Source organism: Mirounga leonina, unplaced genomic scaffold (genome assembly GCF_011800145.1).
Source record: "Mirounga leonina isolate KUSES-001 unplaced genomic scaffold, KU_Mleo_1.0 Mir_115, whole genome shotgun sequence".
NCBI classification, from domain to species: domain Eukaryota; kingdom Metazoa; phylum Chordata; class Mammalia; order Carnivora; family Phocidae; genus Mirounga; species Mirounga leonina.
This window is the reverse complement of record NW_023270268.1, coordinates 25,681,710-25,698,990: the sequence shown is the minus strand read 5'-3', so window position 1 is coordinate 25,698,990 and position 17,281 is coordinate 25,681,710. Positions and strand designations below refer to the sequence as shown.

At 46.0% G+C, this 17,281-nt stretch overlaps 1 protein-coding gene across 2 annotated transcripts in view; it reads right to left on the bottom strand.

Annotated features, from left to right (window-relative positions):
* Positions 1–17,281, bottom strand: part of RFTN1 (raftlin, lipid raft linker 1) — a 195,024-nt gene that overhangs the window by 22,778 nt on the left and 154,965 nt on the right. For both annotated transcript variants that reach the window (XM_034994118.1, XM_034994108.1), the window contains exon 7: positions 15,005–15,120. In XM_034994118.1, coding sequence (XP_034850009.1) covers positions 15,005–15,120 — 116 coding nt within the window. The remainder of the gene's footprint in view (positions 1–15,004; positions 15,121–17,281) is intronic.

Below are 17,281 nucleotides of genomic sequence, written 5' to 3'. Positions count from 1 at the left end.
AAAAATGTTCTTGGTTTACAAGCATAAGAAAATGGAAACCCCCTAAAATCTACCAATAGAAAACTAATTAAGTAAATTAAAATATGATTGTTCATATCCTGAAATACTTTACAGCCATTTAAATTGATGAAGTAGAAACAGTGTGAACAATATGATCCCAAATATGCAAATATTAGACAGAATATATACTAGAAGAAAATATAACAAGATGTTACATTGTTATGTGGCTCTTTTCTCAGTGATGATGAGAGTAGGGTTTTTGCCTTCTTTTCCTTATTTGCATTTTCTAAACTGTCTTTAATGACAAGCACCACTTTTTAAAAAACCTTTATTGAAATATAATTGAAATATCTAAATAGTCACCCACTTAGTCTTCAATTCAGTGGTTTTTAATATATTCCCCGAATGGTGCAACCATCACCACAGTCTAAATCTGGAACATTTTCATCACTCCCCCAAATTTCTTGTATCCATTAGCAGTCCCTCTCCTTCCCACCTCGAGGCAGCCACCAATCTACTTTCTGTTTCTATGGATTTGCCTAATCTGGACAGTTCATGTAAATGGAATCATACATTATGCGGCCTTTTGTGTCTGGTTTTTTTCACTTTAGCATAATGTTTCCAAGGTTCATCTATGCTGTAGCATGTATCAGTACTTTGTTTGTTTTTATTGTCAAACAACATTCCATTATATGGGTAGATCACATTGTGCTTATTTATTCAGCACTTGCTGGAAATCCGATTGTCTCCACCTTTTGGATATTATGAATAATGATGCTATGAAGACTCGTGTATAGGCTTTTGTTTAGACATATGTTTTCATTTTTCTTGGATATTTATCTAGGAGTGGAATTGCTGGGTCACATGACAACTATTAACTATTGACATTTTGAGGAACTGTCCATGCATCACTTTTATAAAAGGAACAGACCTCTTGGCCACATTAGACTACCTCCTGAGCCTTCTTAATCTAATTTTCCAAGTGATGTAAGCAAAGAGACAACCCCATCTACCTCAGCTGAAGAGGATGTTAAGAATTCTGCCTCAAAGAGGCCCCTAACTTAAAAGCAATGGGCCACGGGCGCCTGGGTGGCTCAGTCGGTTAAGTGGCTGCCTTCGGCTCAGGTCATGATCCCAAGGTCCTGGGATCAGGCCCCACGGGCACCCCGCTCAGTGGAGAGCCAGCTTCTCCTTCTCCCTCTGCCTGCTGCTCCCTCTGCTTGTGCTCTCTCTCGGTCAAATAAATAAAATCTTTCAAAAACATTCCTTTTCATTAGAATTGTTATCAAATCAGGTATTCTCCCTTCTATATTACTGATTTTTTTGAACTTAAATGCAACTGATTTTTTTTTTTGGATACTTAAATGTACCCTCATTACATTTTATTGGGCTGGTCTTGATCCAACATTGATAAATTAAGAAATAATGAGATTAGAAGGTAATTAAGAAGTCAGGGAAACCTACTCAAGCCAGAAGCTGGATTAGGTAAGTAAATTTTCAAGGTTTCTTGTTTTTTTTTTCCTTTTCCTTTTTTTTTTTAAGTAGTGGGGCGCTTTCCACAAACACCAACTGTAATCTAAATTAGAAACTCAATATGTAAAAACAGAGGTTCAAAAAAAGCAGTTCTTGTTGACACTGGGGTGGGTGGGTTGTCCAGAATCTTCCCCACTCCCCACTGTCAAACGCACCCTTCATCCTCTTCCTCCCATGCCCAACTGGAATGTTTTTGAGAGCCCAAGAGCATCCATGTTCTTTAGATCCTCATGGCCACCTGGTATACCCTGTAGCTTACCAGTTTTGGGTCTTTCTCCACAGGCCCACTACCTTCTAAATCTCTACACAAGCCATTGAAAAAGCTGCAAAAGAGGCCAATGCACAAGATGGCATCACAGCGCCTAGGAGCAAAGACCTCCCTCCAATTAAAACACATCTTTGCTGAGTATAGCCTCTCAACCAGTCATGCTCCATCCTCAGGCCCTTACTTTTTATTTAGTTTTATTAAAATTCTTGGCCAAGTGAATTTCAAAAAGGACAAATTCCAAGAAGTGGCAATGAAGGATCACTTAACTACAAGAACACCCTCCAACCCTCTATACTCACTGAGTTAATACCCTAAGTTCTTGGAGAACCATCTCCCCTTCCTCATCTGCAGCTTGCAGACTGTCTATGCATCTAAAAAGTTCTTATACAGGGCTACACGGAAAGCATGAGAAGGAATGAGGCAGTCCCTAGGAGCAAAGACCAGCCCTTGGCTGGCAGCCAACAAGGAAACAAAGACATTAGTCCTACAGCCGCAAAGAACCGAATTTGGCCAACAATCTGAATGAGCTTAGGAGTAGATTCTAGCCCCAGAGCCCCCCGTAAGGAACACAGACCTGCCAATACCCAGTTTCAGCCTTGTGAGACCCTCTGCTGAGTAAGCAGTTGAGCCCACCTGGATTCTGACGCAAAGAAACAGTAAGATAATAATTGTGTACGCATGTGTTTAACACCCTCACAGAATTAGCTTCCACCATGTCAAACACCCAGGAAAATCTAGAGATCAAGCCTATCATATCACATTGAAGGGTGCCTCCTTCTTGTCATTCTGTGGCACACAATGAAGGTTTTAAAGCATACTTTTTTTTTTTAAATGCATTTGTTACAAGATTCTGGAAATGTGCTGACTTCTTTCATCATCCCTTCCTCTGCAGCAAAGCTCTAAATTCACACTGCCCTGTGGTCTTCACCAGAACGTACATACACTTGCCCTTCCCTTCCCACCAGCTCCACAAGGGGCCTGGTGACTTAGCATCTTTCACCACCCTCAGGACGCGTGACAATGAAGAGAAATTATTTATGGGCGTGCAAAGGCCAGGGGGTGGGAATTCATTTTTAATGACTGTATTCCTACACTCTAGTGAAAGACATCAATCCTTCCTGCCTAAATTCCCTTCATTCATCATGTTTTCACAGCGGCTGACACATAGTAGGAACTCAACATTTATTTATAAATGTTTTAAAAGGTCTAACTTAACTTGCATAACTAAATTTTGTACAGGAAGTGAAATATGGGTGTCAGAGAGAACAAGACCATCGACTTTATGGAAGAAAAACAGCAAATTCTTCCTTTTCACCCTCCCGCTCTCCAAGCTGTCCGCAAGTCCAGTTTTCTTTAAAATACTTCTATGAGCATCCCTTGTCTTTCTAGTCCCACCCAGTGGCAAACACTGCTCGCTGCCAAAATAACCACTTGTTAGCCCCGGCCCCCTTCCTAGGTGACACCCCCTCTAGCTCCAGCTAATCATTTCCTTGACAATGATGTGGGTCTGTGACCCAAGGCCTGCCAAGGGGACCCAAGCAAACTCTGCTTGAGAGTTTCTGGGAATAGTTTTACTTGCTAATAAAAAAAGGGCACATGGCAGGAAATGCCCTGTTCTTCTCAGCTGTCAATTATGTTCATATGAGATGCTTGGAGCTGCTGCAGCCACCTTGGGCCTAGCGTCCCAAAGAGAGACCTGGCGGGCAAGCTGAGGACCAGAATGCAGAAAGGTGACAGCACCTGTGTCCTCCCTGATGTCCTTAAGCCATTAAAAAAGCTGATTCTGCAACCACCTCACCTCCCTCCAGACTTCCTGCTCGGTGAGATGAGAAGAAAAATCCATACTGTTTAAGCCATTTCTAGTTGGATGTTCTGGTGCTGACATGGAAAGCATCCTGACCAATACCATGACCACCACCCTTATTCTCTGACCTTGGGACCTCTCCCCCAAGTGTCTACCTTCTCCCCATTCCAGTCCATCTCTCCCAACAACATGCCACTTCAGGGCCAACTGGCTGGACTCACGGCTATCTGATGAGATCCCCACCATAGCCCCCTTCAACCCACTGCAAATCCAGGCTCTTGCCTGGCCCACCGAGTTCTCTGCAGACTCTCTTCCCAAGCAGACATGCTGTCAAGTACACGCCCCAGGGTTCCCTTGCTGTTACGTCCAAGCAGGTCATACTGGTTTCCCAGGGCTGCTACACAGCCCATAAACGTGGTGGCTTACATCAATAGAAATTCATCCTCTCATAGTCTGGAGGCCAGAAGTCCGAAATCAGTACAACTGTGCCAGAATCAAGGTGTTGCAGGGCCAGGCTCCCTCGGGAGGCTCTAGGGGAAAACCCATTTCTGACTTCTTTCAGCTTCTGGTGGCTGCCTGCCTTCCTTGGCTTGTAGCCACATCACTCCAGTCTTCAAGGCCAGCATTTCCAAATCTCTCTCTACTCTGCCTTCAAGTCTTCTCCATGTGCATAAAATCTCCCTCTGCTTCCCTCTTAGAAGGCTATGTGTGATTGTGTTTAGGACCCATCCACACAACCCAGGATAATCACCCCATCTCAAGATCCTTAACTTCAATCACATCTGCAAATATCCTCTTTCCAAATAAGGTAATGTTTACAGGTTCCAGGACTTAGAAGCTGGTACATTTGGAGGGCACCGTTCAGCCTACCTAACATATGTCTGTGTGTGTCACCCATCTCGGTTTGTCTCCGGGAGGAGCTCCCAGAGGGCAACTAGGGAATGGAGGGCCAGAGGGGGGAGGAAGATTCACTTTTTTAATATATACACTTTGGGACTATTGAGAGTTTTGTTTAAAATTATTATAAAACCCACACTAATTTTTTTATCTCAATTTGCAACACAGTTCACACTATCGCATAGAATTTTTTAAACAGACATATTCTATCTTAGGCCAGTTTCCCCAGAAACAAACCCTGGGAGGAGGATTTACGTGCAAGTAGTTTATTATAAGGCGCTGAGGGGGTGGGGGGAGGCGGACAAAAGGCTGAAGCCAAGCAAGGACACAGGTTTATGCAACATCCCCTGAACAGTAGCTTAGCCTCACCCCACGGGAAGCTCTGAGGGGTAAGCTATACTCAGAGGTGTCCAACCTAAGGCGAGGGAGCTGGACTTTCATGTATCAACCCCTCCTCAGTCACAGACAAGGACTACCCCAGGGGTGTCTAAACACCCAGGCACTTCGGGCTTGCCTTGCCTGAGCACAAAGCAGACTCCAGCAGCCCCGGGTGTCAGCAAAGGCACATAGGCGCTGGCTGCTGGAAGTGAAAGCATGTTGACAAAAAGGGATCCAAAGATCTAGAAAAACACTGACATTAGCCACTAATGTTCTAATTTGGGGGGAAAAAAATGAACAGATATGCTTTCCCTTCCGGTCTGCCTCTTCTCTTGCCACTTCCCTCTTCCAGGAAGCCCCTCTTCCAACGCCCTTGGCTCATCCATACCCCGAGGGAGCCCACTGTGTCCAGCAGACCTTGGTCAGTCTCTACTTTCCCAGGGCACTCTGGTCATTAGGGTACCATCCAGCACTGAATGCTTTGCTACTCTGCAGGAAGTCTGTCCACCTGGATGCTCCTTGAAGGTAGGAGCCTCAGCAACCACCCCTTTGCGTTCTTGTCCCAAGTCAGCAAAGAGCAGATCCCTCTTTCTGACCCTCTGGGGTTTCCCAATTCCCTGGGAGTTCTCTGTTTTGTATGCACTAAACCTCTTCACCTCAATTTTTTAAAAAAGATTTTATTTATTTGAGAGAGAGCAAGTGCATGAATGAGTGAGTATGAGCAGAGGGAGCAGCAGAGGGAGAGGGAGAAGCAGACTCCACGCTGAGCAGGGAGCCCGATGTGGGGCTTGATCCCAGGACCCCAGGATCATGACCTGAGCTGAAGGCAGACGCTTAACGACTGAGCCACCCAGGTGCTTCAATTTTTTTACTCCTGCATAATCTTCCACCAAGTGCCAGCCATCCCATGGGGAAGCTGGAGGGCTGGTTTTCATCCCAAAGCCCATCATGTATCTCCTGCTGCCACTGCCACAATCCACATGGCATTTCACGGCCCCCAAGTCAAGCTGCTGCTGCTCAGAAGGAGGCAGAGGGAAAGTTCTACCTCAAAAAGAAGAACGAGGGACAGACAGCCATCCAGGGCTCCACTAACCCAGCAAACGGCCCAAGACTCAGATCAGAAGTCAGGACTCCATGACCTGATAATGGCTTTTAGGGCTCGCTGGTTTCAAATACGATCTCCATCATTTGGGGAAGACGAGTGACTTACGTGGGGGAACAAAGATCATACAAACTAAGCTGTCCTCCGTCAAGTTCCTAATAGCCAAGGAGCACCAGAGACCCTTTCCTAGGACAATGAAAGGGATGTCAGAAAGTTCCGTATGGCCCGGTGGCGAGGAACACCTGAAGGGAAGCTGAGTCACTCTAAGATAAAAGTTGCAGGCACCTAAGGAAATCAACGAGGCTGTGCAGATTGACGAGTGTGGATTTCCAAGGACAGAAGGGAGGTACGTGACCCTCCAGGGATGGTGACAAAAGTGAGACAACCCAATAGAGGATGAAGGTTAAGCCCAGAACGAGACTGCGTGGACGTGACTGCACACACATTGACGCAGACACACACCTTTCAAAACCCTGTTGAAAGCAGGAAGCTGTACAAAGTGTTGAAGATAAGAGAAAGTGGAATTATTCAACCCTCGCTTTACTTCCTTGTCTACAAGGAGAAAACAAATATATCTAAAGCCAAAGAGAAGAAAGGATGTGGTGAGACATAAACAGGTATCTCTTAAAATGTAACTTTTAATTACCCGAGTAAAATGAATATTTCTCTATAGAAAAATGAAAACGTTAATAGATAAAGCTGCCTCCCACTCTTCCGTTCCAAGTGCCACAGAACCACTGCTGTGGGGTTGACGGGTGCCCTTCCAAGGGTTCTTCCTGCATTTACAGGTACCCACAGCAAATGGGTCATACTGTTCTGTGAAGCATTTCCCCCATTAAGGGCACCGCACTGTTTGTATCTGCACTAGTGAGGGCTGTCCTGAGAAGCAGAACCAGCAGGACGTATGAGAGATTGAGACGGACAGAGACAGAGAGGGACACTGATACAGGTTCACCCTCCCTCCCCCCGCTTTTCCAAAAGTTCACATTTCGCCACTTTGCTTTTTTTTTTTTTTAGATTTTATTTATTTATTTGAGAGAGAGAATGAGAGAGAGAGAGAGCACATGAGAGGTGGAGGGTCAGAGGGAGAAGCAGACTCCCCGCCGAGCGGGGAGCCCGATGCGGGACTCGATCCCGGGACTCCAGGATCATGACCTGAGCCGAAGGCAGTCGCCCAACCAACTGAGCCACCCAGGCGCCCTCGCCACTTCGCTTTTACAGAAGACCGGCATTAGGACCTGTTTTTGCTAACTGGAAAAAAAAAAAACTCTGATGAGGATTTTTGCTTTTGTGAAAAAAGGCAAAATGCGAAACTAGCGTCCAGCGGCAGGGGCACCGCGCATCCTGAGCAGTGCCAAGCTCCTTCCTTCCTCAGGAACCGCACAGCCCCTTCGCATCAAGCCGCCCTAGCTTTGACCTGTGTCTGTGAGCACCTGTGTCCTAAGGTATCAGAAAAGCCTAACAGAGGTTATTTTGTGGGTCTGGGATTGCTCAAAAATTTTTCCATATAAATGAATGGTAATTACTTCCTTGCTTTACATCAGGCTTACAAAAGGTGTCCTAGGAGTGCTTTGGTTTCTGATAGTGGGGGAGACCTGTATACCTATTAGAGTGGGGGGAGGGAGGGATTAAGTTTTTTTGAGGAATTGGCTCATGTGACTGTGGGGGCTAGCAAGTCCAAAGTCTGTGGGGCAGGTCCTCAACTGATTGGATGAGGCCCACCCCCATGATGAAGGATTAGCAATCTGCTTTACTCAAAGTCTGCTCATTTGAATTTACATAATCATATCTAAAAACTCCCTCTGCTGCAACATCAAACTGGTGCTTGATCAAACAACTGGACACCACAGCCTAGCCAGGGTGACACATAAAATTAACCGTCACAGCCTCATTCTGAAACTTGTCTTTTCACTTAACATTTCTTGGAGTCCCTTCCTGTCAGTTTATACGGAATGACTGCATCCATAATAAGGATGTATCATCCTTTATTTAATCATTCCCTTAGTGATGGATATGCACATTGTTTCCCTTTTTCCATGACCCTAATCATGCTGAGATAATGTCCTTGTGCACGGCTTCTTGTGAACAAAGGCCCGTGTTTCTCTAGAAGAGATGGATGTGAGGCACGGGCTTGCTGAGTCATGGGTAGGAGTGGGCATTTCACATTTTTAATAGAGGTTAGCAACCTGCTCTCCAAAGCAAACCTCAAATTTTTGAACGATGAACTTAAAATTCATCAAGTGCAGGTGCATGACATTTTAAGGAAAACGTGCTCAGTCATAATAGTGTACTGATGTGTCCCTATCAAAACTGAGGTGGGACACAAGGAATCAGATCCAAGTGAAAGTGCGCAGACCTGCTAGAACAGACTCAAGATTGCCCTGAGCACCTCACGGGCCTCCTCTGTGCTGTGATTTGCTCTGGGTTGGAAAAGGGGTGGAATGATGTCCTGGCGGTGGGCAGGGGTTGGGGAGGGTGGGGTAGGGGGGAGTGGGGAAGGTTGTGTCTTCAGTCCTGGTCATTCACAGCAGTGATCATTCATGGGAAAATCTTCTGAATCACAGGAAAAAGACCCAGAACTGCTGTCTTGGCACTCAAGGCTATGATCTCAGAACCAAAATGATTATTCTAGAGAAACAGTGGCAATGAAAAGAATGCCAGATGGTTTAATAAGAATAAATATTGGCTCCCTTGTCACAGCAGAAGGTGGTGGACTCTAGATACCATAAAAATTGATGTTATTCCCTGGTAAATCCTGTGTGGATTGTTCAAGAGATGGTTGGGAGCATCTAGAAACAAAAGGTGGATCCCAGCAACCTACAGAATATAGAAGTTTGTGGAGAACAAGTGGGACCTGTGTGTTGTGGGACAGGGTTAGGAGACAGGTGGCGTGGAGGCATGCCCTACAGTGGATGTCAGTTACAGAAATGCATCTCACTGAACCTCCCATGATTCTCTCAGGGGTAAGGGTGACAGGTTAGGTGGAAAAACAGAGCCATCTGAAACCTCTGCAAAGAGGTTTGGCGTCATGTTAGAGACTAGAGGAGAGATGCCCCCAACATGCCAAAGGACTGTGTCCTCCATCTAGTGTGTTTGACATTGGACTGGAAAGGCGCCATTCTACATACAAAAACTTCAGAGAAGCCAAAGCTGAGATGATCCTCCAGAAATGCAGGATGATATAACCATGATCACAAATGTCTCCACAGGCTGGAAAAATGGGCAGAAATTAATAGGATGAGATGAACTGGGAGTCAGTTCAACAACAGATTGAATACACAGGGAGTGGATGGGGAGAGCTGACTCTGTGCCACCTTACATGATGCAATCTGTCATAGCTGCCCCCATAGCCGCTCCATCCTCCCGCTGGACTAGCAGAAGCCCAGGTCCAGTTGTTGGGGGACCATGGGCTCACGGGTGGCAGGCTGCTTTCCAGGATGCTCAAGCGCCCCGAGCCCGGCAACTGACCACAATCAGGCTGAGTCCCATGTGTCCCCAGACCTGTGTAGGTCAGTGAGACCCATTATCATAATTACGTGCCTTCATTTAAATTATTTAAACTGATGGTGAGGGTGAAAGAAGTTGTTTCTAGGAAACCTAAGTAGAACACTTTGAAGAGACTTGACGAAGTGCAGTTGCTTAAAAATAACAAGTGTGGCTGAATTAAAAGTGGTGGGGGCTGATAAAGACTAAGAAAAAAATCATGAAAACAAGGATTCTGCAGTGTGATCCCTTTCCTAGACTTTCAAGAAACTGACCCAGGACACTGGTGATAGCAACACTTTGGGTGTGGTTTATACAAGAAAGATGAAGTGGAATTCCAATCAGCAGACCTCAGACTCTAAAAGATTGGCAAATGTATGCATAGTTATATATTTTACATTAAAATAAAATGTGCAAAATATGAATGTGATTTTCTTTGGTTCTTTTTAATTGACTTTTTCAATTAACTCTCCAACCACCGTACCAACTGCTCAGCTAAAAGTGCTTTTCCTGTTATCTTGTGGTCAGTTCTGGCAGCAAATTTCACAAGAAACACTGATGAACTGGGATGAAGTTGGCCTCAAGGGGCACCTGAAGGTGTCCACAGCAGTGATGGGCTGCCAGGTTGAGGGTATGCAGCCTCAGAATGAAGAAAAGGGTCCCTGCCTCGGTCCTTCCAGCTCTGACTCTTAACCTACTCATCTACATGGTTTCCCTTTTCCTTTCAAAGAAGGACCCTTTCGGCTCACCCTCTAGATTGTAAGCTCAAAGAAGGTAAACAGAATACCCATTACAAATGTTCTATGGGTGGACTTTTATACTACTCACGACTGCCTTTAATTTAGGTCACAGGTTTCCAACTGAGAAAAACACAGCGCCTTTGGCTCCACACTTACCCTAGCCCCACCTATGCTGTGCTTTCAGAACAAGGTCAAGGCAACAGGGAAAGGATCTTTCTAGTTGATGACACCAGGTGACCAATCAAAGAAAGTACTATTTACTTACTATATGCCAAGTAGTACACTCACAACTTTTTTAATATATTATTATTTTTTAATCCTCAACTTTGAGAGGTTAGCAGTGTCCCCACTCATACAACTGAAAGATGGAAAAAACAAAGGGGGGGGGTGACTGACTCTCATACACTCAGTCACTCGGCTGGCAATAAGAGAGCCAGGATGCATTCCGAGGCCCAGACTCTAAAATCTACATTCTCTATCCAACATACTGCAGCGTCTGCAGAGCTGTGAAGAGCTAGGTGGGCTTTCTTGTGAAAGCACGCGCGTGTGCGCATGTGTGGACAGGGAAGCCAGGAAGCTGTGGCTGAATGAGGATGGCCCATCCCTACACACGGCTGAGGCTATGAATATGCGCAGGAGCAACAGGCCAGTCCCAACTGTGAGAAAAGAGAAAAAGCTGGTCAGAAATGTTTTGTGGCCAGAGCCCAGGAGTTTATGCGCTGGCCTGGGAGGACAGAGGTTGCCAGAAAGGCAGGGTCAGCCACGAGCCAAGAGGGACCTGCCCAGGGCTTGAACAGGAAAGACCTTTCCCAGAGGCCAAAAGGGTGGAGAAGAGAGGAAGCAGTTGGGTCTCAAGGGTGGAAGGTAGGGTTGTCGGACAAACAGCCACACACCTGGGGGGGAATGCAGAAGAGGGGCCGTCGGTGGAGGGACTAGGGGGTGGTCTGACAGAGCCTCTTCAAAGAGCTGAGCTGTGGGCAAATCTGCTCTGGGCTGGACATGGCTGGGCGTGCTGGGACACACTTGTATACAGGTGGTTCTGCTAAGGCGGGGATTCTCAAAGTGGGCTTGAAAAGGAAACTCGGTGGGGAGAACTGGGTATCTGTGTGTTTAAAAGGTCTCAAGTGATTGACGCTCAATTCTGAGAAATGCATGTGTACCTCATGCTGAACCAAAAGGGTTCCACCCAATTCAGGAAGCATTTACTGGAAGCCTTAGAGAACAAAGATGAACAACCCCAGGCCAAGAAACTCAAAGTGAAGGAAGGCACGTGGATAAAGAAATCACAGTGATCATAATAGGATCACTCTTATGCACAGAGAATTATGGAAACACAGAGGAAGAGTCTTTAACTCTGAAGGAGTCTGAAAGGCTTCCTGGAGGAGGTGACCTATGAGCTAACCCTAAGTCTTTCCATATGGGAAGAGAAACCCATATGCCGAGGGGTAAATTCTCCAGGAGAGAGCCCCCTTCCTTTAGTCCTCAAGAGATGCTGATCAGAGGCTGACGCTGTTAAAATGGACAAGGCTCTGTTTCTACTGTGGGAAATCTGGGAATGCTTGAAAGGCACCAGAGAAAAGAGCAAGTCTGAAGAGTTATGCAGGGAAAACTGGCGAACACCTACATCAAAACCATTAATCCACTTGTCACCAACAGGAAAATTAAGAAAATGTGTTTCTGCCTAGCTGGACGCCAGCCACACCTGCCTATCAAGTTGACGTGTGATGGAATAAAGGCCTATCCAGTGATGTGCTGCTAAATGCTTACAACGGGCTCTCCGAGGGAAAAAAATAACAATCCCTGATTTCTGGGGTTAGCCAATTTTCATGGTGCAGTACTTCCACTGTGGCCAACTTTGAGCTACCAGTGTGGTAGAATCTGTCCCTGAATATGGAGGTGGGAAGAGATGCACAGAAGGGGCTTTGCAGGCTGGTGCACAACACTGGGCCCATCACTGGTCTTAAAACCCTATGTCACTTCCAAGGATCCCAGGAGAAAAGCCACAGCATTCCTGGAGAGAGAGAGACAGAGTGTGTGTGTGTGTGTGTGTGTGTCCGTGTGTGAGTGGGGGGGAGGGGAGAAGGGAACAAGGGACAATGACAACATGACCCAAAACTAGTATCACCAACTAGATTAATGCACAAAAATAAGAGCTCACAAGAAATAAAGTTCAAACATCTGAGAAAGAAAGAAAATTAACAAATAAACCTAACGGAAACCAATCTGAAAACCCAGGAAAACTTTCGGAATAAATGTTAATCTTTCCTGATCGAGGCTCTTAAGCCATGAAATTGACCTCTTCGAATTAAAAAGATAATCGTGTTCTGATTTTAGTCTGCAACCTTATCTTCCTCCCACAAACATTTTTTTTTAAAGGTTTTATTTATTTGGGGCGCCTGGGTGGCTCAGTCTTTAAGCGTCTGCCCTCGGCTCAGGTCATGATCCCAGAGTCCTGGGATCAAGCCCCGCATCAGGCTCTCTGCTTGGCGGGGAGCCTGCTTCTCCCTCTCCCACTCCCCCTGCTTGTGTTCCCTCTCTTGTTGTGTCTCTCTCTGTCAATAAATAAATAAAATCTTTTAAAAAAAGTGGGAGAGGGAGAAGCAGGCTCCCCGCGAGCAGAGAGCCCGATGCGGGGCTCGATCCCAGGACCCTGGGATCATGACCTGAGCTGAGGGCAGACGCTTGACCACTGAGCCACCCAGATGCCCCCACAAACATTTTAGATATAGGATGCACTCACTCTGGTTACCCATCAAGGGCACCGTTTGGAAGGCTGAAGAGAGACAAGCCGTTGAGGTACTTTTCCCATCACTACTCTCGTCCAACAGCACACAACCGAGACAGCTGGTGAGAGTGGCATCTACATTGTCATTTTAGACACTGGTTCTTGAAGCTGTGGATCAGAATCCCCTGCAGGGCTGGTGAAAACGGATTGCTGGGCCCCATCCCCAGAGTTTCTAATTCAGTCTGTCCGGGGTGGGGTCCGAGAATCTGCATTTATAGCAACTTCCCAGGTGAGGCCAATGCTGCTGGTCCTGGGACCACGTGGTGAGGTTCTGGATCATTGCCATCGAGTCACCTTTCTTGAGGAAACCACAATGCCCTCCCTTAGCAGTCATGTGAATGTGCAGACGGCAAGAGATGTTACACCCCTCCCATGGCCTGCCAATCACTTGCACACATGCACCTGTTTTTGGTGCGGCCATGTGTGACTTGCTGTTACAGCCAAGTGTTACAGAGCAAACAGAGTTACGGAGTGTTGAAGCATGTGGCCTGTTTTAATGGGCTCCTTAAGATCCTCTTAAGGTTGCTTAAGATTGCTACCGCTATGATGTCGTATTTCATCCAACCACATGCGGTGGACTGGATGAATGGCACGGCCCCATCTTAAATTCAGGGAGCTCAGGGTCCCGAAAGGGACGTGACCTGCCCTTGTTGGACTCTCCATGCTAGACTGAGCCTCACCTCCTTTGCAACCCATTTCCAGTTAAGGGTGTGGAGGCCACTGAGACCAAAGTCAGGCAGGAGGAAGTGGCGGTGCCTGAGGGCAAACCAGGTCATCACCGGATTCCTTACTTTCCTTAAGGACCCCTGGCCCCTGACCTCACTGGTCCTGGATGCTGTATTTTTGGAATTCCTGTTTCTGATGGATTACTACAGTTTTCCTTTGTCCTCTGTGGCTTTCATCCTTGCAAGCAGTGACTGCACATCATGGCTCAGATGCAGGCATGCCCCCGACAGCTCCGCGGCTGGTCTCACGCCTGCTCAGAACTGCTCCCGCTTCAAGAATGTGTAACGGTGCCCTTGGGGGACCTGCTGCCATCCAGCAACCAGGTGAGGGAGTTGCCTGCCATCAGGCGGCAGTTCCAGAGGGCACAAGGGCATGGCAAGCACCCTCTGGCTGGTGGGTCCTGGCACCCCACACTCCTCACAAAGAGCTGCACCCACATCTGTCTTACTTTGGCACAGAGGGCCCGGTTTGGCAAGCCTCCTCAGGGCGATGCCAACCCTGTATTCTTCCAGGGCCTACTCAAGAAATTAGTTCAGAAATCAGTCCTCTATGTTCCAAGGGCTTCTCCCTTTACATCCAAGATGCTGGGTGGACAAGAGACTAGTCTGAAAAGCCTATCCTTCTATACTTAGAGAAATGCCCTCAAAGTATATACCAGCGAATCTCAGAAATAAATCAGCTTTTCCAATGTCCCAGGGGAACGTGACTGGAGGAATTCCTCTGCCCACAGCAGTTTGGTGGCTTCACGGGTCAACATTTCTCAAAGACATCCTTCAGCATTTACTGTGTAGCCTTGGGCCAGGGACCTAACCCCTCTGTGCCTCAGTTTCTTCATCTGTAAAATGGGGGCAGTCATGTACTTGCCTCCTAGGCTTACTGCAAAGATTAAGTGAGTGTGTGTGCCCAAATTTCTTCTAAGGATACTTGGCAGAGGGAGCCATAGGGTCTAACTCCAATAATAATGCCAGCTCTTATTACTGTAGCCACAAACTCTGTGCTGGCCTCACTCATGTCACTTAGAATTTTCAGTTATATGCAAATGAATGAAAGAAGAATCTCCTTCCACCCAACGATCCAGCACACACACAGTGTTTTTCTTACAGAAAGGGAAAGCAGGGCCCGTGCTCCCTAACCGGAGGGCACGAAAGGATGAATGGGGCCTTGCAGGGTCTACCCAGGTCAAACTGCCTTTCAGAGGAAAGCTACAGTAGACACGGTCAGACCCAGCAAGCGGATAAAACAATCATTGTCCAAACAAAAGAAGCTGCACTGCCAATCCCACACTTACTTCCAGGACTGTCCATTGTTCGACAACAATAGCATCATAGCCCTGCATGGTTTTGCTATCTTCTGTGGAAACAGCTTCAAAGATGAATACTCCATCTGTCAGGCCGTGGAAGGAATCTGTGGAAAAAGAAAAAGGGGGGTGGGAGTTCTGTAAGCCGTCTGTGGCAGAAGCCTTACAAGCAGCAAAAATTTTCACTGCATTCATTAATAATCCCAATCAGAACATCTTTTCAGCATGTTAATTAAAGAAGGCACACACAGCCATAGAGTCTAGCCCCATCAGAATGAATGAGACTAATTTACCTCGCAGTTCTGAATAATATCCTTGATTTTATGAGCCCAAATTTCATTGTTAGCAATCACCATTTGATTTCACGCGTTTACCTTCTTTTTCACGCTCCAACGTCAGGATGCACTGGGGAGAACTTATTCAGGGTAAAACACAGTCATTTAGAGACAGTTTTTAGAAGAAAACTATATTTAGGTAGAAGAGATTTTTAAGGGGGGACAGATATAACACGCCAGATCCGAGCTTGTCAGATGCATTCTAGATGCGCAGATTCTTGGACGTTCTCAGGATGTGGGCAGCTGTACAGAAAACTCTTCAGCTAGCTCTTGTCAAGAGGCAGAATTTGCGGGAAAGGGGAATTTTCCCAAACGATTTACCACTGAAAATGTTTCCTCCAGCATTGCTCTAGTCAGTGTACCAGGTCCTGAGTTCCGCACAACTCAACAAACTTACGTTAAACACTTAACAGGATTCAAGAAGGATTCATGGTCTTAGGCAAGGAGAGTATAAAGAAAATTATACCAGGGTCCCCGCCACAGTAGAAATCATTATGGGGGGTGCTTTCTACCCCTCCCCTCCCCCTTTTTAATGGCTCCTAAATGCCCTAAATTCACTTAGATAAGAGACAGTGGAAAAGAGGACTGGCCAGAGAAGCAGGCGGTTTGCATCCATGCTCTATCATGAAAAGGAATGTGACCCCTTTCAGAGGCTTGGTCTCTCATCTGCGAAATGGGATTGAGGATACAGAATCACTCCTGGCCCCTAGATTCTATGCTACAAATCAGGCACACTGCTATGTACTGAATTGTGTCCTCCCTCCGCCCCTCAAAGTCATTTGAATCACTAACTTCCAGACTGTATTTGGAGAAAGGGCCTTTAAGGAGTTAATTAAGGTTAAATGAGGTCATCAGGGTGGACCATTATCTGATTAAGACTGATGTCCTTACCAGAAGAGGAAGACACCAGAGCGCGCCTCCCTCTCCCCCCCCCCCACTTCCTTGTACAGAGGGAAGGCCAGATGAGGATCCAGAGAGAAGAGTGGCTGTCTACACGTTAGGAAGGGAGGCCTCAACCAGAAACCGAATTTGCCAGTACCTTAACCATGGACGCCTAGACTCCTGAACTACGAGGAAATATAGGTCTATAATTTAAGCCATCCAGTCTGTGGTATTTTGCTATGGCAATAAACATAGAAATACGTTTAATGATACACCATTTTTATTTTAAAAAGATAATGCACATAACAATATGATTTTTTTTTTGTATCAGAAAGGGAGGTAAACTCAGAAAGTCCTTTGAATCACACTGGAGTTCTGGAACTGCCAGCATTTTCCAGAAGCCACAAAAAAACAAGACCAGCAGATGTAAATACTTAACAAATATTTAGCCTCTGTCTTCCAAAAGACTTCATAAACAAAATCCAAAGGCCATTAAGTGAGAAAATTATTTGCAACAGCAAAGATAAATAAATAAATGGCTAAGCTTAACATTTTTTATATGTGTATAAAAAGCTTATGGCACTTAAGGGAATTTTTAACTGCATGATCTTCCTGGAGAGCAATTTCATGATGTCTCAAGAGCCTGAAACAAAAAAGTCCATCGTCTTTGACTCAGAAATCCTACCTCTTTCAGTCTATCTAGGTAATAACCACTAAAGCCATCAAATATTTATCTACAAACTTTACTTATAAAATTACTTGAAAACATAATCTAGGGGCTCCTGGGTGGCTCAGTTGGTTAAGCATCTGACTCTTGGTTTCAGCTCAGGTCGTGATCTCAGGGTCCTGGGATTGAGCCCCGTGACAGGCTCCACACTCAGCATGGAGTCTGCTTGAGATTCTCTCTCCCTCTCCCTCTGTCCCTCCCACTCATGCACTCTCTCTCAAATAAATAAATTTTTTAAAAATTAAAAAAATAATCTAAATGCTCAACAATCCAAATACTCAACCATAGAAAAGTAGTTAAGTAACTTAGGAGACTTCCATACAA